The sequence below is a fragment of the Panthera pardus genome, unplaced genomic scaffold (assembly GCF_024362965.1).
Source record: "Panthera pardus isolate Hobbes unplaced genomic scaffold, ASM2436296v1 HiC_scaffold_15, whole genome shotgun sequence".
Taxonomy (NCBI): Eukaryota; Metazoa; Chordata; class Mammalia; order Carnivora; family Felidae; genus Panthera; species Panthera pardus.
Window position 1 is genome coordinate 4,168,688 of NW_026526710.1, and position 23,332 is coordinate 4,192,019.

At 37.5% G+C, this 23,332-nt stretch overlaps 1 protein-coding gene and 1 long non-coding RNA gene across 14 annotated transcripts in view; both read right to left on the minus strand.

Moving 5' to 3' along the window:
• ATXN2 (ataxin 2) overlaps nucleotides 1-23,332 on the minus strand; it is a 146,269-nt gene that overhangs the window by 95,917 nt on the left and 27,020 nt on the right. For all 13 annotated transcript variants that reach the window (XR_008422119.1, XR_008422118.1, XR_008422115.1 and 10 more), the window contains exons 2-5: nucleotides 15,705-15,738; nucleotides 14,213-14,272; nucleotides 13,646-13,717; nucleotides 12,942-13,092 (exon numbers count right to left, since the gene is read on the minus strand). Coding sequence is in view for 8 of the 13 variants with exons in the window: in XM_053902026.1 (XP_053758001.1) it covers nucleotides 12,942-13,092; nucleotides 13,646-13,717; nucleotides 14,213-14,272; nucleotides 15,705-15,738 (317 nt within the window). In the remaining 5 variants the exon portion in view is untranslated. The remainder of the gene's footprint in view (nucleotides 1-12,941; nucleotides 13,093-13,645; nucleotides 13,718-14,212; nucleotides 14,273-15,704; nucleotides 15,739-23,332) is intronic.
• LOC128776995 (uncharacterized) lies at nucleotides 4,993-11,408 on the minus strand. Its single transcript, XR_008422120.1, has 2 exons — nucleotides 9,520-11,408; nucleotides 4,993-9,280 (listed from the first exon to the last, which is right to left on the minus strand). It is a non-coding gene; the product is annotated as an uncharacterized LOC128776995 (long non-coding RNA).

Consider the following 23,332-nt stretch of genomic DNA (forward strand, 5'->3'; position numbering starts at 1 on the left):
AGACAGAAAGATTAGTAGTCTTCCAGGGCTGGGGAGGTCGGAACCAAGTAGGGACTGACTGCTAAAGGGTGTGGGGCTTTTTAGAGTGAAGATATTCTAAAATTAACTGTAGTGACAGATTCTATGAATATACTAAAAAAAAACTGAATTGTGCAATTTAAACCAACTATAATGTATGTGAATTACGTATCAATAAAACTGTTATTAAGAAAAATCCAAGGGGTGCCTGGGTGGCTCAGTCGGTTAAGCGTCCGACTTCGGCTCAGGTCATGATCTCACGGTCCGAGAGTTCGAGCCCCGCGTTGGGCTCTGTGCTGACAGCTCAGAGCCTGGAGCCTGTTTCAGATTCTGTGTCTCCCTCTCTCTCTCTCTCTGACCCTCCCCCATTCATGCTCTGTCTCTCTCTGTCTCAAAAATAAATAAACTTAAAAAAAAAAAAAATTAAAAAAAAAAAAATCCAATATTGCTCTCAACAGTCCAAAAAATGAGGACTAGGTCACCTTGGTCCCCTCCCCAAAATTACCTTACCAAAAGGCAACTCAAAATCTGGAGATATTTCAGGGCTTGAAATCTTTTATTTCCACAATGCTGTCTTGTGACTCAGCAATGAGGGAAAATGCCAGTATTTAAATAGACAAATCTTTACTTCTTGGCAAAACTATGTGGCCAAAGGGGACAGAAGATACACTTTCTGAGAAACTTCAGGATAGTCAGGACCCTGCACTGCCATGTCCTGACCTTAACCGAGGCACGCAGTTCAAGAGATGACACAGAAGCAGGAGCTTCCTGGTGTTCAGGATTTGGGGCTTGATGCCTACTGTACTGATGGTTCAAAATAATACAGCTACCAACAGGAACAAAGTTTCAAGCGAGAAACACATTCATTTTTGTCTAACTTTAGTTGAACAGGCATTCATTTTGACAACTTTCAAGTAACACTGGTCACAAAACAGGCAACTGCTTATTCTGTCAGGCCTATTGCTCTGCATCCAAATCTATGAATGCACATTTGACTGGTAATAATGTATCAAACCAGTGATCATATTATCATCTGTTTTATGTTAACCTGAAATAAAGTACCTAAATAATGTCTTTGCACATTATCTTGTTTAAAGCTAGTAGTAAAATACAGACTTTCTTACAGACAGTGCTTATTGATCTCAGAAACTGAATCATAACTGGTGACTTAAGGCTGTAGTCATTTCTTCTCTTTTGAAATGACAACCAAATGGTAAAATCAGAAAAACTTCAAGGCTACAAAGCCTCAAATTCCTTTAAAAGAAAAATCACATAAATCAGATTTTATTGTGGACATAATTCACTTTTAGCATCTGATAGCATTTACTCATATGGAAATAAAGACTGCATCGCTGTAAAAGCTGCCTTGGAAAGACTGAAAACGAATGTCATCCACTTAAAAGCATAGCAACACACTTTTTATAAAGACTACACAACTTCAAAATGCAGCCTTAAAAAAAAAAAAGACAGGGGGAGGTCTCTTCTTACTGATCACTATATGCAACTATGAAAAAAAAAGTCATTATTCTCTGCTCTCTGACAACAAAATTACATGGCATAGAGTAGTACTTACTTTCTAACTGTGATTTCCATAAAAATTTCTGAGTCCCAGAACTCAAAGTAAATTTACCACTCAAGGAAAAAATGACAGAACCTTAGTAAGAAAATGGAGATGGAGACTATCAGAACAGCTGTAGCAGGTAAAATCTAAAGGATATCAACTTCAAAAGTGCAAATACAGTGGAAAGAAAGCAGCGATAACACGCTTTCTGAAACACAGTAAGCCACCTAAAAAAAATTCTTTCCTGAGCAAAAAGCAGCTCCAAGGAAAAGGATAGTATATCATGTTGGGAGTCTTTAGTTTCAGTCCAAACATCACCTACTGTGTTAAAACTAAATTAATAAATATTAAAATAACAGACTCTATGGTTTTCTAGTTAGAACCAAACCAAGCCTGGGGCCTCTGGGTGACTCAGGTGGTTGACTGTCCAACTCTTGATTTCAGCTCAGGTCATGATCCCAGGATCATGGGATTGAGCCCTGCATTGGGCTCCTCACTGAGCACAGAGCCTGCTTAAGATTCTCTCTGTCTCTCTCTCCCCCTTGCCCCCTTTCCCCAGCTTGTGTGCGCGCGCGCTCTCTCTCTCTTTCTTTTTCTTTTTTTGAGAGAGAGAGAGAAAGAAAAAAGAAAACAAACCACCCAAATCGTTTTCTTTTGTTCTTTTCTGAGATCTGGTCCAAGTTCCCTTTTGACCAAAGTCTGGAAAGAATTAACTGATATGAAAAAGCAAACCCTGGGGTGCCTGGGTGGCTGAGTCAGTTAAGCATCCGACTTCCGTTCAGGTTGTATCTCACAGTTCGTGAGTTTGAGCCCTGCACTGGGCCCTCTGCTGTCAGCACAGAGCCCAGTATAGATCCTCTGTCCCCCCCCCCCCCCTTTTTGCCCCTCCCCTGTTCATGCTTGCTCTCTCTCAAAAATAAACATTAAAAATTAGGAGAAGAAGAAGAAGCAGCAGCACACCCTAAATACCATTCTTGTTAAACACAGCTTGCAATTTAATTTGTCTCTGTCCCACATATGGAGCCCAATAGATAAGCCTAGAATGTAAGTAGGAAACAGGACAATCTCAATCAATGCAACATTTAGAAAGTGCACACAATAGGGCTTCGACAATAAATGGCCCTAAAAATGCTTCTGATGCTACAGTATTTGAACAAAAGTTTAAAGTGCTTAGAGTCAGTAGCTCTTTGTAACACTGATTTATGCCAAAATACATTAATGATGAAGAAACCTCACATTCTTCTTACATAAAATGATTATATTTCATAGTACTATGATATTTTTTAAATCCCTGAGAGAAAAATATATACAACTTAAATATTAAAAAGCAGTTCTTGGGGCACCTGGGTGGCTCAGTTAAGCGTCTGACTTCGGCTCAGGTCATGATCTCACAGCTTGTGGGTTCGAGCCCCGTGTCAGGCTCTGTGCTGACAGCTTGGAGCCTGGAGCCTGGAGCCTGCTTTGGATTCTGTGTCTCCCTCTCTCTGCCCCTCCCCCACTCATGCTCGCTCTCTCTCTCTCTCTCTCTCTCTCTCTCTCTCTCAATAATAAACATTAAAAATCTTTCAAAAAAAAAAACAGTTCTTACTTTCTTGATTAATAAACTCTATAAAATGTATATATTGGATTCTCTAAACTTCAGGCAAAATATTTTTAAGATAAAATATTTCATCTTATTTTTACTAACCCACTACATAACACAAAAACACTGCAACTGGTAACATAACATTTGAGAAGCAATTTTCTTAAAAATCTAAATACGGAGAATTAAAAATGGGACTGAAATTTTCAGAAATTTTACCATTTAAAACACTACTGTAGAAGACTTAAAAATCAACCAAGCATCAGCAATAAAAATTTAAACCCAGAAACCGTATTTCTTTGAAAGATCTAAATGAAGGAGCGCCTGGGGCGCCTGGGTGGCTCAGTCGGTTGAGCATCCGACTTCGGCTCAGGTCATGATCTCGCGGTTCGTGAGTTCAGGCCCCGCGTCGGGCTCTGTGCTGACAGCTCAGAGCCCGGAGTCTGCTTCGGATTCTGTGTCTCTCTCTCTCTGCCCTCCCTCGCTCATGCTCTGTCTCTCCCTGTCTCAGAAATAAATAAACATTAAAAAAAAAAAAAAAATTTTTTTTTTTTTTTTTTTTTTTAATAAATGAAGGAGCACCTGAGTGGCTCAGTCAGTTAAGCATCCAACTCTTGGTTTTGGCTCAGGTCAGATCTCATGGTTTGTGGGTTCACAAGCCTGAGTTGGGCTGTGCTGACAGCGTGGAACCTACTTGGGATTCTCTCTCTCCCTTTCTCTCTGCCCCTCCCCTGCTGTTTCGTGCTTGTGTTCTCTCTCTTATAAAATAAATAAATTTTGAAAAGATCTAAATGAATATCAATAGTCAAGACTCCACACAATCAAATGCACACCAAATTCTACAGCAAAGCGTGATAAATAGAACACAGAACTAGATAAAATGGAAACCCACTACGTAAGGCTTGTTTCGCTTAGATTCCACAGAATGTAACATTTCTATTTCTCATATTATCTCCAAAAGAGATCAAAAGAAACTCTAACAAGATGCCAATAGAAAGATACTTTGTGGAGTGGGGTATCAGGATGGTGACACAGTTTTCAGCTTCTTCATTAGGCTCCTGGTTCAGAGCTCCATTTTGACAGGGGAGGAGGAGTCTTTAATCTCTGCCATCAGAAAGAATGAAATGGGTCTAATCATTGTTAGACCAATTTTTTTTATAAAAGGTACTGTTTTAATCTCAAAAGTTAAAGAGAGAGAAAGGAAAATGGAAAGAAAGATTTTGTCGAAAACCTGGGGGTGGGTGGGTGGGGGAAGTAAATTCAGAAATGTTCAGGAAGCAAAAAAACAGAATTTGGGAACTGAACTGCCATTACTATTCAATATTCTTTTGACAACTTAATTTTACAGCGAAGTGTTGAGAAATAAAGAAAAAGTTGGTAAATAAAACTAATTCCAATTCTTACAGCTGTACAAACACCTTTCTGTTTCGTTGGCAAACATATAAACTGTCCTTATGTAAATTAGAAGAACAACTGTTCAAGTGCACATGCTCTTAAAACTCTCTTGATCTGGGTAAAAAAGCAATTTCTATTTACAGTCAAATGTAACAGAAATTAAAATGCAGATCATTTATCCACATTCCCTCACTGTCCCGCTTTATTACTACTTTTTACATATGTGCTATTCCTGGGACTTAATGGAGACCGTACAGAGCAAGAGAAAAAATAAAACTAAAAGCAGACAGTAACTAACTGGGTATACCAGCATTACATAATACTACCAAGTAAACTGTCTTCCTGGACTCATCTGAATTACCTACTAGACAGCTCAAAAATGCTACTTGTTTTGACTTAAACGGTCCCCACTAACAGAGTGTAAGTTGTTTTCTGACTGTCTATCATGTGCCGGTAATTAATCTTGCTCACTTTTCCCATTTAGCAAGCTGACAGATTAAAAGTCATTATTACTTTGAAACTGCACTTCTTTGATTACCACTGAGGTGGACTACCTTTCCATACGTTTACTGGCCATCTGTAAAACTTCTTTTATTCGATTTTCCCCAGTTTGCAGCATGTCTTCTAAAATTTTTTTTTAATTTTTTTTTTTTTAATGTTTATTTATTTTTAAGAGAGAGACAGTGTGAGAGAGGAAGGGGCAGAGAGAGGGAGACACAGAATCCGAAGCAGGATCCAGGCTCTGAGCTGTCAGCCCAGAATCCGACGCGGGACTTAAACTCATGGCCCCAAGATCAAGACCTGAGCTGAGATTAAGAGTCGGATGCTTAACCGACTGAGCCACCCAGGCACCCCTCATGTCTTCTAAAATTTATGATACTTTTAGACACATCTAAGTCTTGCAAAAATTTTTGCTTTGGTGGTCATGCTTATAACGTCCTTCCCCATCTCAAAATGATATAAATTCACAAATCTGCTCTCGTATTTCTACATGACTGGGTTTTTTTTTAATTACTTCTTTTTAACCATTTAGGGTTTATTTTGATGATGGGTATGAAATAGGCATCTAATTCCCCCCAAATGTTGTACCAACATCATTTCCTAAATAATCCACCTTTACCATAGATCTAAAGTGTTATCTTTATCATATATTAACAAAACACCCATATGAATTTCCTCTGTTTTAGATTCTCTATTTTTTGCCACTTTGACAACTATGTTTTAATGCTAATACATTTTAATATTTGGTAGGGCAAGTCCTCCCTTCATGAGTCTTGTAGAAAAAATTTTCCCAAATTCTTCTGTTAATAAATGTTACCTTATAAATGTAGGAATCATTTTCTCACTTTCTATAAAGATAGAGATGTTATCTTTAGCGATTACGTTGAGGAAAAAAGACAACTTTCAAGTGTTACATATTTCCATTCAACGTACGGCACGTTTTCTCCATTTAGTAAAATCTTTTATGTTCTTCAGCAGTGTTTTCATAAAAAATCTTCAGCCTATTCACATGTACTATGTTTGTCTCTACATTCTTCTAAGTTCTGTTCCTATTGAGAATGTTTTCCTTTTATATCAGTAGCTGATTAATGACGCTGAACAGTGACCAGTAATGTCCATATGTATCTTAAGTCAGACCTTCCTCTTATTAGTACTAAACAATATTTTTATTTTGTTTATCTAAATAAAATCCTATTTTATTCTAGTGGTTTTGTTTGCTTTTTATTTTTACTTATTTATTTTAGTGTGTTTATTTATTGTGAGAGAGAGAGAAAGAGCGCGTGTGAGCACAAGAGGGGCAGACAAAGAGGGGGAGAGAAACAGAATCCCAAGCAAGCTCTGCACTGTCAGCACAGAGCCCTATGTGGGGCCTGAACTCAAACTGTGAGATCATGACCTGAGCTGAAACCAAGAGTCAAACACTTAACCAACTGAGCCCACCCAGGTGCCCCTATTTTGTTTTTAATAAATGAAGAATTATTGTTTTGACCTTGGCATACACATGGAAGAATACAGCAGAGTTTCCATATGCTCTAAAAACACATAAAGAAATGAAATTTTAATAAATCAGGTATTTTAATAAACATGCAATATTTCCCTATTGTACTTCAAACTACTCCATTTGGTGTTTCATCACCCGTTCTACTATATCTGTTTATTTTATCACCTGTTCTACTGTATCTGTTTGTTTGTTTTTATCACCTGTTCCACTATATATATATATATATATTTTTTTTTTTTAACTGAATAATCTCTGTATAAATCTCCATACTGGCCTCAGTAAATGCAAGTTTCCACTTAACTACTTGGCCCCAGTATGGACACACATCCTTCTCTCACTAGCCCACAGCAAAGCTGAAACAGTAGACTCTCTAATGGTTCAGTTTTAACAGAAGAATATTAAAACAGTTACTCAGCAGGCTCACTAAAAAACTAGTCCAAAGCCCACAGGCCCACACCAACTTCTTTATAGCGCTTTCCTGCACAGTTCCTTGGATAGCCCCCGGCCAAGACCACCTGCTTATCCATCACCCCATCTGCCTACCCACCACAGGGCCTACCCTCCCTCCTGCCACAGGGCAGGCTATTGATCTTGAGCACTTGTTCAACTTTACAGCTGCTTGCCTGTCCAACATTAGCACCTCCTGCCCATCTACAGAGCCTACTGCCCTACTAGAACACCACCCACGAATGAATTTAGAGCACATTTAAATTGATCCTCAGAATTTAAGTCTTCCCAGGTCATAGCCAGCTGAGATTTGTCTCTTCTTAGATATAACTGACACGGCATTCCTAATATCATGCCCTTCAGAAGAGATAATTCTCTGTTACTCGTAGGACCTTGCCCTATAGAGCTACAGGACAACCACATGAGAACACAATAGTGCCACACCAGAATAAAATAATCTGTATGACTTTCTCACTACCCTCTTATCACACATTCACAGTCCAACTTCTTCCAACTACTACAACCAATACAATTCTTCATGTCTCTGAACTCTATTTGGAATTCAATGCCACTAATTGTAACATTCCACTTTTCTTGAATTCCTTCACATGCCTTGGTATCTCCAACTGCGAAAATGCCTGCAGCGGAGCTTCTTAATACGGAGTACATGAACTCCCTAGGGAACTGTGAACACTACAGAATTAAGTGTAAAAGTCCATGTGCACAGTTTTTTCTAGGGTGAGGGTATACAGTTTCACTAAGTTCTCAAAAGGGACCCAAAATAGATTAAGTCTTGAATTTCTCTGTACTGTCTATAGCAACAAGCACAGCAACGAACACAATCCAGAGCTCAATAAGTATTTGCTGGCAGGCTGTATATGTAAGACTGCTTCTAGTTTTCTCACTCTTTACATAAAATAGTTGTTTGTTTTTTTTTAAGTATGTGTAAGTCCTAATTTCATTCACTCAAAACAGACATTTACAATTGTGCCTGTCCTATGCACAGAAATACTATACTAGGCTCCAAGGATTAAAAAAAATTCTACAAAGCTCAAAGTATAATAGGGGAGAAACGTAATTATAATACAACGTGGTGTAAAGGCAATATACAAAGATGTTGGCAATAGGCTTATATATGGTAACTGAAATTAGCAGAGTATAAAACAACTGATACACGGTAAGAGCAGTGGGCAAAGAAACAAACACTGGGAACACAAACACATTTAAGAGCACTTTAACAGATATAAAGCCCAAGAATGAGCACAGAAGGAGTGATGAATAAAACACATGAGAAACAGAAGAGCAGCTTTCTGAAGGACGAAATCAACAGTGCCAAAATCAATATTAAGTCTGAAAAAGAGTACAGAGGACCTATGAATGAGGCGTTACTGGTAGCCCCAGAAGCTTGTAAGTTGTGAATATAAAAGGCAGATTACCATGCAATGAGTCCGTAGAAACTAAGAGTCAAGAAGTTTGAGTAAGAAAGGAAGACAGGATAGTAAGAAGAGTCCAGGACAAAAAGGAATTCTTTTCAGGAATAGAGGTGCTTGAATAGGTTTTTGGGCTAAAGCGAAGGAGCAACTAGAGAGGAAGAGGTTGAAGAGTCTGGAAACAGAGGTGACAGAAAAGAGCAAGAACCCAGGAATGGTGGAACACAGTCAAAAGCATGACTGGAGAAGTTGAGATTGAACAGGAAGTGAAATATCCCACCTACTAAAACCAAAGGAAAGAGAGTAATGATGGCAAGGGGAAGATAAAGTTGTAGGTAAGGGAGGGGGCAAATAGTTGAGGATGGAGATCATTCCCAGTAACTTAATTTTCTCATATGTGATTTTTCACTTATTGTGACAAAAGAGCTGGAAAGAAAGTGATTCTTCAAACTAAATCCAATTCGAATGGTCACAAACAAGGACTTAATGAAATTACACAATACTAGATTAGAGTCAAAGCATGAGTTTAGAGACAAAGTATATTCTATGTTATTTCACCAAAGACAATACAGTACGTATTTCTGATCAGCCCTAACAGACCAAACGCAGCAGGAAAAAAGATCTAGGACAAGAATTGGCAAGATTTTTTTGTAAAGGACCAGGTAATAAATATTGTTTGGCTTTGCAAGCCATATAGTCTCTATTCCAACCACTCAACTCTATCCCTGTGTCATGAAAGCAGCCACACACAGCACAAAAATAAGCAGGTATATTGTGTTACAATAAAACTTTATTTACCAATGAGTGAATCTGGCCCACAGGCCTGAAGTTTGCTGGCCCCTGTTCTCTAGGCTGAGAACACTTTTTCTTATTTTTTTATTTTTAGCGTTTATTTATTTTTGAGATAGGGAGAGACAGAGCATGAACGGGGGAGGGTCAGAGAGAGAGGGAGACACAGAATCTGAAACAGGCTCCAGGCTCTGAGCTGTCAGCACAGAGCCTGACGCGGGGCCTGAACCCACGGACCGCGAGATCATGACCTGAGCTAACGTCGGACGCTTAACCGACTGAGCCACCCAGGCACCCCTAGACTGAGAACACTTTTAAGGAAATGAAGCAGTAGAAAGAAGCGTAAGTTAGGAGAATGAAGAAAGACGAGCAGCCAGAACTAAAATGTAGTTGAGATATTAAAGAGCAAAATATGAGAAAAGCAGCAAAAGAAAAAGCAGAAAGAGAATGAAGGAGAAAATCAAGTGAGAAAGGAAAACTGGAAACAGGAAAGTAAAAAATGAGTAGAGATCATACGCCAATTCCAAAGTAGAAAGATGCAGAGACAAAAAGCAGCTGAATGCCCTACAAAATAGCAAAATGAAGAGGGGAAAATAAGAGCATCCCATATCTGCCTGCAATGGAATTCAGATAACGGATAAAACACACACGAATTTTCCAGGGATAACCTGACGGTCTAATTGTGGGTGTGCAAAAGGAATCCACAGCTTACAAAATGCAGAGTTACTCTTCATTTTGCCCACAACTCAAACTGGTAACATGTATAGCATTCAAGAGATCACATGAAACTTACCCATCATATCATAAAAAACAGATCAATTATTTCTAGGCCTTTTATTCACTTGCATATGTGTACAAATGTGACAACTTTAAAAACCTAGTAAAACAAAAAAGCTTACTAAAATCAGTAGTCAGAATTAAGAAGTTAAAAGCCATACTAACTTAAGTTTTAAAAGTTTCCCCAAAATAAAGCCAAAGATTTTAAAAAGAAAAGAATCTTGAATAATCTGCATATTTATACTATACAGGAATTTTGTTTACTTTTGGCTTTGTGGGGAAATCCCTTAAGGTAAATGCAGGCTTATTCTGACTAAGCTAAACAACAAATGAGACTACATAATTTATGTCACAATAGTACAGTGTTCAAGAACATGAGTTGGGGGGTTAGAAGCTGCTAGGTTTGTGTCTTCACTTTACCAAGTTACTTAATCATGTCTTAATTTTTTGTAATTAATGAACCATGCCAATTAAAACCCTAAAAAGTTTTTTCTATACTAATAGCATCTCCAAAATAATATTTATAGAGGGCAAGGATAGTATTAATACTATCTGCCAGGACAGTATGAAGAATCTGGCTTAAGAGACCTGAAATCCTTCGGGCACCTGGGTGGTTCAGTGGGTTAAGCGTCCAACTTCAGCTCACGTCATGATCCCACAGCTCATGAGTTCAAGCCCCACGCTGGGCTCTGTGCTAACAAGCTCAGAGCCTGGAGCCTGCTTCAGATTCTGTGTCTCCCTCTCTCTGCCCCTCCCCCACTCACACTGTCTTTCTCTCTCAAAAAAATGAATGTTTAAAAAAAAAAGAGAGAGAGAGAGAGAGGGACCTGAAATCCTCAACACATGACTTAATACTATTTTCAGGATACCATGCACTGGACACAATTGTATAATTCACTAAACCACTACAGTCTTTAAATAAAATACCTGAAATTACTCCACTATGGGATGTCCTCATCAAGAAAACTATATTTTTATGTATATAGCAAAATACATCCATCCCGTTATGAGTGTACTGAATAGTGTCAAAATTGTCGCTCTGATCTTTTTTCTTGGCTTTCTACAATGAACACAAATTACCTAAGAAATAAAGACATAATAAAATAATAAAATAAAATAAAAAATTTAAGACATTAATTTTGAAGAGGATCAAAGAATGGGATGCCACAGATATTTCCAAGTAACATTTATCTTTCCAAATTTAGGAAATGCTAATTCACTTTAAGAACAAAAGACAAAGCGTATTGTAAATGGCTATTAGCTAAATGGCCTGGTACCCAACAGAGTAAGGAACATTTTGTTGTTGTTGTGACCACTACTTTTTCCAGAGTGCCATGTACTACTAGATTCAACTAAAACTGTATTTTCCCTTTCAGCTTATTATCCAAAGTCAATTTTTAAATTTAAAACAGTATAAGCATAAATATAATTTTGTGGTCCTAGGCATAAATAAGATCAACTCCAAAGGCAGCAATGAAAAAAAGACTTGTTTCCTTGTATGGGCCATTGAAGGACTCTTAGACAAAGAGTTGTAAATCAGAGACACAGACATTTGAGAAGGTACAAAAACAGAACACAGTGCTTTCTCCAGCACTGCAAACCAGTTACAGGTACCTAGCACTGCTAGCTTCTGAAAAAACAAGCTAACTATAGGTGAGAACCTTAAGAGGTCCAAAGGAAAGGCTTTAACTTTCTGGTGGCTTGTAATTTCTAAAAAACAATGCAGAAAAATGAGCGCAACAAAAACAGCTGAATGATGAAAATCAAAAACTGTGGGGAGTTACAACTCACAATGGAATTGACTATAGAATCTGACCAGAAAAAATCAATTTAAGAATTTTTCAGCCAAGGGACCCCTGGGTGGCTCAGTCGATTAAGCGTCCTACTTCAGCTCAGGTCATGATCTCACAGTTCGTGAGTTCGAGCCCCACTTCGGCTGTCAGCTCAGAGCGTGCTACAGATTCTGTGTCTCCCTCTCTCTCTCTACCCCTCCCCCATTTGTGTACATACGCTCTCGCTGTCTCACTCTCTCTCTCAAAAATAAACATTAAAAAAAAAGGTTAGAGCCAAGTTCAAAATTGCCCAGAGCCTTTCAATGTGATGCTAAACACTCAGCACCGCATATACTCTCCAAATGAGTAACAGTAATTCCCATATTTTCCTCCTCAATGGACATTTGAAATGGACTAAATTTTAATATAACTATGTCATCCCTTTTAGTTTTTCAAAACAGTCCCATACTCTGAATGTTTTATTATTTTTTTAATATAATTTGTTATCAAATTGGCTAACATACAGTGTGTAAGATGTACTCTTGGTTTTGGAGGTAGATTCCTGTGGTTCATCGCTTACATATAACACCCAGTGCTCATCCCAACAAGTGCCCTCCTCAATGCCCATCACCCATTTTCTCCTCTCCTCCACCCCTCCTGAATGTTTTCTTAAATACGCATGTTCTACTTATCTTTTTCATCTTCATTAAGCCACTGTTTTTCTATCCATAGCTCTCTGCCCATTCTCTCTTACTCATATGTTATTTCCAGGTCATAAAACTATAACATTTATGGAACTATAAGCATGATAAAACTACATATGCATTATTTATAAACATCTTAAAATGAAAAGTTTATGAACTGAAGGCCAAATGGGACAAGAAATTTCAGTTGAGTATAATCAGTAGCATTCTTGACCATGAAACTATAGACTGAAAATCCCTTACAAACTTTAACAGAACACAAACTCTCATTATTTATCCTAAAGTATCAAGGAATCTTCCTCTGAAGTTTTAAATATTTTCCAACAAAAATGCATTAAAATTCCCATTTGTCCTAATCAGGTTACTCTTAAAAAAAAAAAAAAAGTCTGTATAATCAATGCATAAAGTCTTTGTTTGAATAAATCTTATAAACCATGACACATATTTAGGAAATCAAAATTCACCTCTTCTTGCATAACTGGAGTCCATGTCTTTAAACTGTACCACAACAAAGTCTGAACACTTGAACAAAATACTCTCCATTATTTCTTCACGTTTTGGCCCCGAACTGGATTCCATACTTTTCTCATGTGCAGCATCAAGTACCAAATCACACTAAAATGAGAAGCATGAGTAAATATTGAAAACACTTATAAAATATAAGAATTCTTCAGCATATCAAGGTACTATTTCTTAAATGCCCTTGACAAAAATAATCTATCTCAAGAGAATCTTATAATCAAACCTTTTTCTCAGAAATATGACCTATTATCTATTCCATCATTCAAAATACTTCTCACCTACAAGTTGGTCCTGCTACCATAGTCTGTCTTAAGTAAACTAATGGTGATAAAGAATAGAATAATGAACCACTCAATCCCTCTTCAGGTCCACAATGCTTGAAAAGGTCAAGATACTGTAATAAGCCCACAAAAGCAAGTTTGATTATACAAAATAGTTTATAAAATAATCAGTATTTGAAACTGAAGAGCAAAATCTAAGTGGTAAAGTAACTAAACGTGAAAATGTGACAAACATGTCCACATCATAACTATTAAATTATTAAATCAGAAACTAACAGACACTGTCAGGAAGCCATACAAACATACAGCAGTTGATGATTCACGGGGTTTTACATTCAACAAAAAGAGAAAAGAGTAAAAATTACCTTAGGACTGTAGGTTTTAAAAACTCCTTCATATATACCTCCGTTTTTCACTTGTACTTCACATTTGGATCCCTAAAAACATACAATTAATTTATCAAAGAAACAGTGTGCTACCCAGTCTTGAGGGACAGTTGCTTTCATTTTATTTTTTATATAGCTCATCAGGCTTCATTCAACATATTAGGTATTTACTGATAGAACAATAAAAAATTTTAAAACATTAACAATACACTGAATTCTCAAAATTCCTCAGGAGGCCCTGCTCAGAGTTTGCAGTATGCATTTAAATACTGAAGTTAAGTATTTCTGACTCTGGTTCTATTAAGTGACAAAACAATGCACTAAAGACAATCATCTACTACTATTATTTTGTACATAGTAGGGTTAACAAGAATGCTTTTATAGTGAGTCACGATAGCTCGGATGGAGTTCTGTTTTTTCTAAATAATCCTGATTGTGACCTAAGAAATGATACTGCGAGAATCATTCATCTACATTTCAACACCATGAAATTACTTTATTGCACTACGCGCCAGGCAGTCTCTCCCCAATAATCTGGTAACTTACAACAACTGATGTAAGTATATGAACCATCCTCATATTTGCATAGATTCCATCAAAAGAAATCTGGAATTTTAAGAAAAAAATATTAGCAATCAGTATTTATCCTTGTGTATACATATTAGAGTTAACATTTGTTACAAAATGTTTAGTTAGCTTTATAATACCTTATGTGCATTAAAGAAAGATTTACTTTACTACAATCTTTTGTTTCCTTAGAGAAGAGGCTTAAGTTTTCAAAAGTGAAATCAGTCATACCATCTAACAATGTTTTGACTATACATGACACAAAAAAGCAAAAGTGAACTTCCATATATGAGAAAAGACAAAACCACAAATATTGGGGAGTAAAGGGAGGAGGGTTCACTACAAAGTGGCAGGAGTGATTTTTCAAAGTGAGAGAAATGTCCCATTATCTTGACTGTGGTGGTGGTTACACAATCGTATGCATCAAAACTCACAGACCTGTACACTAAATAGGTTTAAGTATATGTAAATAAATAAATGGGGTGGAGGGGTCTTTTGCAGAAGACACTTCACTATGTTCCCTCAGCACGTATCCATCAATCATGGATTTTTTCATTGATAAAAGTTCTAAATTTTAAAACCAGAAGGCTCTTTCCAAGGGAGAAAAATGGAAGGAACTAAAAGATAGCACATTAATTCAAAACCAAACACCCAAAGAACTCTGCAACTCCAGTCCTGGTGTTCCATTGATCTTTTTTAGGCATTTCGCATTTAGATTTGCCTTTAGCCATTTATAAAACAACAAATAACTTCTTATTAGGCAAGAAAAATACTATTAACAGAAAATTTTATATTTTGCATATAAAATCATCTCAAAAAACAACATACATAGCTAATAATTTTATACCAAACAGTACTGAAGTATAAAAGTTATGAGGGGTGCCTACGTGGCTCAGTCAGTTAACCGTCCAACTTCAGCTCAGGTCATGATCTCACAGTCTGTGAGTTTGAGTCCCCCCGTCAGCCTCTCTGCTGTCAGCACAGAGCCTGCTTCGGATCCTCTGTCCCCTCACTCTCTGGCCACCTACACTGCTCGTTTTCTCTCTCTCTCTCTCTCTCTCTCTCTCCTCTCTCTCTTCTCTCTCGCTCACTCACTCACTCACTCAAAAATAAACATTAAAAAAAATTTTCTTTGGGCACCTGGGTGGTTCAGTCGGTTAAACATCTGACTTCAGCTCAGGACATGATCTCACAGTTCATGAGTTCGAGCCCCGTGTCAGGCTCTGTGTTGACAGCACGGAGCCTGGAGCCTGCTTCGGATTCTGTGTCTCCCTCTCTCTCTCTACCCCTCCCTCACTCACAGTCTGTCTCACTTTCTCTCTCAAAAATAAAAAAAAAAAAATTTAACGTTGTAAGATATAAAATTCAAGAAAAAGGATTTTTTTTTTTTTACCTTGGCTTTGGTCCACCGGTTCAGAAATCACATTTTCATTACCAATTTTTCCAACCAACTAACATTAAAGTTACTCACCGTAGATTGAGGCAGTCCTTTGCTGTTTCGACCTCTGAAAAAATTAAATACTATGTTTATTAAATTCAACAGGCTAAACATACTAAAAAAATTTTTCAAATTTAAATTTCCTTCAAAGCATAATTCCATTCAAATAAAGCATAGGCAATCCATGGGTAAGGCTTATCTAATATTAACTATAAAGGCTACCTAAGTATGGTTCTCTCTGTGTTTGCTGGCTCAGAGGCCCAGAAAAGATATGGGTCATGGCAGGGAGGAAGGAAGAAATAATGTGAACATGATCAAAATAAAACAAAGTACAAATAAAAATAGCCTACTGGAAAAAATAACCAATACTAAATAATCTTTACTCCAAAAGTAACCTCTCACTCTGTTGGAGAAAACTACTTGGGAATAAAATATAAATTCTGTTCCTGATTTAACTGACATATTGACTGACATCAAAGTCACCTCCCATCTTTTCCCCCTGGTCTCTAAATACAGGCACTATGTTTACAAGTGCAGAAAAACACTTGAAAATAAGTTAAATAATTCAGAGCACTTTCATTTCTAAATAATAAGTACCTCTGTCAGTATCTATATAACAAGTGTCTTTCCTTGCCAACCCCCTACCTCTGAAACAATGCCGTACACCAAAGTTAGCTGTCAAGTAATTTCTAGTAAGGTAGACAATATTGTCAAGTGAGTTTAGTTATAGAGCATAACACAACCTAAGGCTTGTTCCAATGGAAAAGATTAGGCCCTTTATGAAATGATACAAACATTAATAGAGTGAAATTCTATACTCCTCAGAAATATTAGTTACTCTGGAATTATAGGACTGGAATCTCATTTTTTTATTAATTTTTTTTTTTAACGTTTATTTATTTTTGAGACAGAGACAGACAGAGCATGAACGGGGGAGGGGCAGAGAGAGAGGGAGACACAGAATTGGAAGCAGGCTCCAGGCTCTGAGCCATCAGGCCAGAGCCCGACGCAGGGCTCGAACTCACGGACCGTGAGATCATGACCTGAGCCGAAGTCGGACGCTTAACCGATTGAGCCACCCAGGCGCCCCTGGAATCTCATTTTAATAAAATAACCATGATACTCAAGCCACAAATTTAAAACATTCAAAGAGAAGTACAATTCAGGTCTAAAGAGTCTACCAGTATGTATGGTGCCAATTCCCAGTAAAATAGCACTGATCTTAGAACTCCAAGGACAGGATTGGTTTGCTCTCCAACCCAATCACTCTCTCTCATCTAGAAATTAACATCCGACCACAACACCTCTGAAATTCTTTCCATTTCTAACATTCTGATTCCGTAACTCTTTGCTTCACACATAGCACCGAGAGAGAAATTACTAAAGTCTAAGGAAGAGAATAATAATAGTAAGTAACTAATACCGCAAAAACCAGACCCTATGATAAGCACTATGTCCAATCTCTTACCCTTCACTTTACAGGTGAGGAAACCAAACCTTAGTTAATTATCTTGACTAAAATCCTCTAGTTCATGAGCAGGAGAGCTGGTATTGTAACCAGGTGACCCGAAGTCCAGGCTTTTCATTTCTAGGTTATACTGCCTCTCTAAAACTGCGTCACAAGGAATAAACTACCTTCACAATTAAACCTAATCAAATTTCTAAATTTTTTCAAATAAATTCATTTCATTTGAATTTATTGGGGTTTTCTATTTATTTGTAGCCTGTACTTAAAGGCTACATAAAATGGCTAAAAATCTTGCTTAGGGTTACCTTATCTTAGTGGTTGCTGAGATACCACAGTTAAGATTTAAATGCCACCAATTCAGTACCCATAAATTCACCTGCATCCCCATAAAGCGATTTAAAAGAATTTAAAGACTTCTGTGAGGTGGGACTTCTATATTTTTATTGATTATACAATTACATCTTTGACTAATAAAGAGCAATTGTTTGACAACCTGGTTTACTTAGAACAAATCATGCTTGGGCTTGGGCTGAGAGCAATACCAAGAGGTACGGAGTATAGAAACCATTGATGGAATGGTTTCCAGTGGTGGAATAACCAAGGGAAATGTTAGCATACCATAGGAGCATTCTCTGAAACTTATGCTAAAAGTTTAAATTCATTCTTGTTTTTTCTTTTGGGATCCATTTAGAGATGCTTTACTTTTAATTTTTTCTTTAGTATTTTGGAACAAAGCAAGTTAATGTTTCATATAGTTACAGAAACTAAATTTCAAAAAAGCCAAGATCATATTCTAGTCCTAAACATACCTATGACTAGATGAATATTTCACAAAACAATCATATCCAGGATTATATGCTTTCAATAGTTATTGAATATCAAGTTAATATGTGATTCAAAATGCCAAGTTAATATAAAGAAATTTTAAAGAGTAACAGTAGTTTATATTGCTTCAAACTAATACAGGAAGGAGGAAATAGCTGGGGTTGTAAATAAGACTGGCTTGAGTTAATAACTGTTGAGACGAGGTGACAGGTGTGCAGGGCTTCATTTTTATCATTCTGCATGTTTTTCACAATCTCTTTAGGTTAAAAAAAAAAAGTACCTTCTGATATGATGCAATTGGAGCCTGGATTTAATCAAGACCTACTAGTTTACGGGAAACAGGGTGTAGAAGAATATATTAACTGATACCATGAGGTTACAAATCCGTTAAACCCAGAATGTGGCATTTTTTTTTAGGTTTATTTATTTGAGAGAGAAACAGAGAGAGCCTGCGAGTGCAAGCAGGGGAGGGGCAGAGAGAGAGGGAGAGAAAGAATCCCAAGCAGGCTCTGTACCTGGGGCTCGAACTCACCAACCTTGAGATCATGACCTGAGCCAAAATCAAGAGTCAGGTGCTTAACCCACTGAGCTACCCAAGCGCCCCAGAATGTGGTAAATTTGACCTAACAAAAGATGGGTTATGCAACAAATAAATGGCATGAGAAGAAAAAAACAGTGTAGAGGGAGGGAAAATGATTATAAATTTAAAGACACATAAATCAAAAGCAAAGTGTAGCTTCTCAATTTCAACACTTACTATAAAGCTACAGTAATCAGAATAGTGTGGTGCTGGCATAAGGACAAACATAAAATCCAATGAAATAGAATAGAGAGCCCAGAAATAAACCCTCACATATATGGTGAAACTTTACAACTTAAATCATACACAAAAATTAACCCAAAATGGGTCAAAGATGTAAATTTAAGAGCTACCACTATGAAATTCTTAGGAGAAAACACAGGAGAAAAGTCTTCGTGACTTTAAACTTGGCAATGATTTAACTGTGACACCAAAATGCATAAACATTAAAAAAAATACCAAAAATTATTTCATCAAAATTAAAAGCTCTTATGCAAAGGATTATCAGTTATCAGAGTAAAGACACCACTTTTCAGAGTAAGATATGTACATTTCATGTATCTGATAATTCCAGAATAAACAACTACAATTCATTAAACAACAACAAAAAAACATACAACCCAATTCAAAAATGGACAAAAGACTTGAATAGACATTTCTCCAAAGAAGCTATACAGTTAGCCAATAAGCACATGAAAAGATGTTCAACATCACTAGTCATCAGGAAAGGTGCAAATCAAAATCCCAATGAGCTACCACTTCACCCCCACTATGAAAGCTATTATAAAAAAGACAGAAAATCACAAGTGTTGGAAAAATGTGGAGAAACTGGAACCCATGTGTACTACCTGTGGGAATGTAAAATGTTATAGCTGCTGTGGAAGATAGTATGGCAGTCCCCCAAAATTTAAACAGAATTGGGGCGCCTGGGTGGCTCAGTCAGTTAAGCGTCCAACTTCAGCTCAGGTCATGATCTCACCACTCATGAGTTCAAGCCCCACATCAGGCTCTATGCTGATAGCTCAGAGCCTGGAGCCTGCTTCAAAAAATCTCTCCCTCTCTCTCTCTCTCTCTATCTGCACCTTCCCTGCTCATGCTCTCTCAAAAATAAACATTAAAAATTTAAAAAATATTAAACAGAATTATCCTATGATCCAGCAATACCACTCCCGAATCCATACCCAAAATAACTGAAAGCATGGATCTGAACAGATATTTGTACATCAATGTTCAGAGTAGCATTATTTACAATAGCCAAAAGGTGGAAAAACCCAAATGTCCACTGACAAATGATAAACACAAGGTGGTATATCCATACAATAGAATATTTTTCAGCCTTAAAAACAAATGAAGTTCTGACACATACAACAAGGATGAACACATGCTAAGTGAAAAGAAGCCACATACACAAAAGGACAACTATTGTATGACTCTACTTATAGGAGGTATATAGTGTAGTCAAATTCATAGACACAAAAAGTAGACTGGTGAATACCAGGAGTTAAGGATGGCTGGGATAGGGAGCAAATGCTTAGTGGGTAAAGGGATTCCTTCTGGGATATTATTTTGGAACTTAATAGAGGAGGCGGGAGCACAACAAAGTGAAGGTACTTCGGTCCCCTGAACTACACATTTAAAAATGGTTACAAAGGTTAACTTTTATGCGATGTACATTTTACCACAATTAAAAAGGGGGGAGGGCCACACCCCAGTGGGTTAAGCATCTGACTTCTGCTCAGGTCATGATCTCATGGTTCATGAGTTGGAGCCCCACGTGGGGCTCTGTGCTGACAGCTCAGAACCTGGAGCCTGCTTCTGATTCTGTGTCTCCCTCTCCCTCTGCCCCTCCCCCATTCTCTCTCTCTCTCTCTCTCTCTCTCTCTCTCTCTCCTTCTCTCAAAAATAAACAAACATTTAAAAAAAAAGAGAGAGATAAGCTCAGATTCTCTTCCCAGCGGAAATTCATTTGCAACAGCATGTAGAGAAGTTCATGCCAAAGGGTGCCCTCAAAAACAGTGGAGTTTGTAGTCAGAGGCTACCATAGGAGACTGACAGAATCACTGCAGACACAGGCTTAAGTGAATAAAAAAACAAGATCCAACCATACACAGTCTATAAGAGAGGAATTTTAGATTTAAAGATACAAAGAGACTGAAAGGAAAAGGATGGAAAAGGAAATATCGTAAGAACAGCACATACAAGAAAGCTGCAGTGGCTGTACAAGTATCTAACGAAACAGAAGTGTTACTAGAAAGAGGGACATTTAAAAAAATTTTTTAGTGTTTATTTTTGAGAGAGACAGAGTGGGAGTGTGGAAGGGGCAGAGAGAGACACACACACACAAAATCCGAAGCCGGCTTCATGTTCTGAGCTGTCAGCACAGAGCCAGAAGCGGGGCCCAAACCCACAAGCCACGGGATCGTGACTTGAGCCAAAGTTGGCCGCTTAACCGACTGAGCCACCCAGGTGCCCAAGAGGGACATTTTATGATAAAAGGGTCAGTCCATCATGAAGAAGAAAGAGACATTCATCTGGACTCTGTGCCCTTTCACATAACTCCTAGGTTATGAAGATGAAGTCCTCACAGAAATTATCTGTGCCATCCTAATACTGAGCTCTCTGCTCCTTCACCTCAAGCCCCATCTCCTTGTCATCCTGTCAACCCGACAAGTGAATTCCAACTAATGAAGGTAGAAGGAATGACGTTATTAAAAGGTTACAATTTGGTAGCCATTTAATAAACTGTTTCACACAAAAATCACCAATGGATGCTAAATCTAGTAAAACAGAAACAGGATATTTATATAGTTATAAAGCAACTCTCCACAAGATACTGATTAATGACAAAGTGAAAAATAATTTTCTAGGAAAGAAGTCTAGCAGATCTAGAGCGCGAGGCTGGCTTAGTCAGTAGAGCATGCGACTCTTGATCACAACTCTTAGTCGTTGAGTTTAAGCCCCACAATGGGGGTAGAGGTTACTTAAAAAATTAAAGAAATCAGAAAAAAGAAAAACCTATCCGTTCCTTGCCAAGTCATCCAAGTTAACAGTGTACCAGCAATGGGACAAATAGGCACATCATGTACCTGCCCCAAATCATGCAATAAGAACATGGCAAATCTGTGGTATTCTTGCTAAGAAGGCACAATCAGAATCTAAATCATGAGGAAAGAGAGGAACCCCAGTTAAAGGACATTCTACAAAATAACCTGAATTCTTCAAAAGCATCAAGTCATAAAAGACAAAGATTAAGGAACTAGTTTAGATTAAAGGAAACCAAAAAGACATGACAACTGAATGTAACATATAATCCCAGATTGGTTCCTGGGCCATCAAAAGAGTATTCTGCTTTGCTGTAGAGAACATCAGAACGAGTGAAATCTGAATAAGGTCTATAGATAACAGTCTGACACAACATTAATTTTCTCATTTTGACAAATGTACTGTGGTTTTGAAAGAGAATGTCCTTGTTATTAGGAAATGTACTCTGAATTATTTAGGGCTAAGGAGCACCATGTCTCCCATACGTTTAATAAAATAATTTTAATTTTATAACAAATTATATATGTGTATCTTAATTTAACAGAGAAAAAATTAAAAAGTAAATATTACATAAAGAATGAAGGTGAAGGGTATAGAATTATTTGTAATATCATTGCAGCTTTTCTATATATCTAAAATTATACACTTTTTTAAATTAGGAACTCTACATGATTTATTAACTTCTACTTTACCGTCCAAAATGTCTTTAATGTCTTGTCATAGAAAAATTCAATCCTACACAGCCTTGAAACTCAAATGTCATCTTTCAAGAAACCTTCCTTGGAATATGACATCCCAATCAAATACACACAGTACTCTCTAGACTGAAACTCCTGGGTTTCAACGCCCATTCATTCATGCCCTTGGCCAAAAGCTCCTGGATGAAATAAAACCTAAACAACAAAGATTGGCACATAGTATCTTACACGTCTTTGTACCGCTTACCAAAATCAGCAAAAAGGAACCATAGCTCACATATGATATACACTTAATAAATATCTAATGAATAAATGCGCCCAAAGTAGAAAGAAAAAGATGGAGAAAGATTTCAAAGTAATCATTACGTAAATCAATGGTCAGCAAACTACAGCCCACAACCTGTTTTTGTTGAGATTCTGAGTTAAGTATGGTTTTTAAGGAGAGAGGGAGAGAGGGAGAGAGGGAGAGAGGGAGGGAGGGAGGGAGGGAGGGAGGGAGGGAGGGAGGGAGGAAGGGAGGAAGGGAGGAAGGGAGGGAGGGGAAGGAAGAAGAAAAGCCAAGAATATGCAACAGAGAAGTTATATGGCCCATAATGTCTAAAACACTTACTATCCGAGTCATTTCAAGAAAGATTTGCCAACCTCTGCGCTGAAAAAAAAATGTGGCTGCAATGTCAACAACTACAATTTTAAAAATAAAGTCTACTGCTGTTTTACATGAGCCATTATTTCTAAAACAAATTTCTTGGAGCATCTAGATGGTTCAGTCGGTTGAGCATCCAACTCTTGATTTCGGTTCAGGTCCTGACCTCATGGTTCATGGGATCCAGCCCCCAAGTTGGGCTCCATGGTGGTGCAGAGCTCTCTCTCCCTCGTGCTCTCTCAAAATAAATAAATATTTAAAACAAATTTCTTCACAGTTTATTAAATACTTTCTTCATGGAAGTTTAATGTACACATAACCGAGAAATGTCAAAGTGTTCTTATTCTCATTTAATTATCTTTAAGCTTTACAATGGAATTGATGTTGATCCACCTTTTGAAAAAT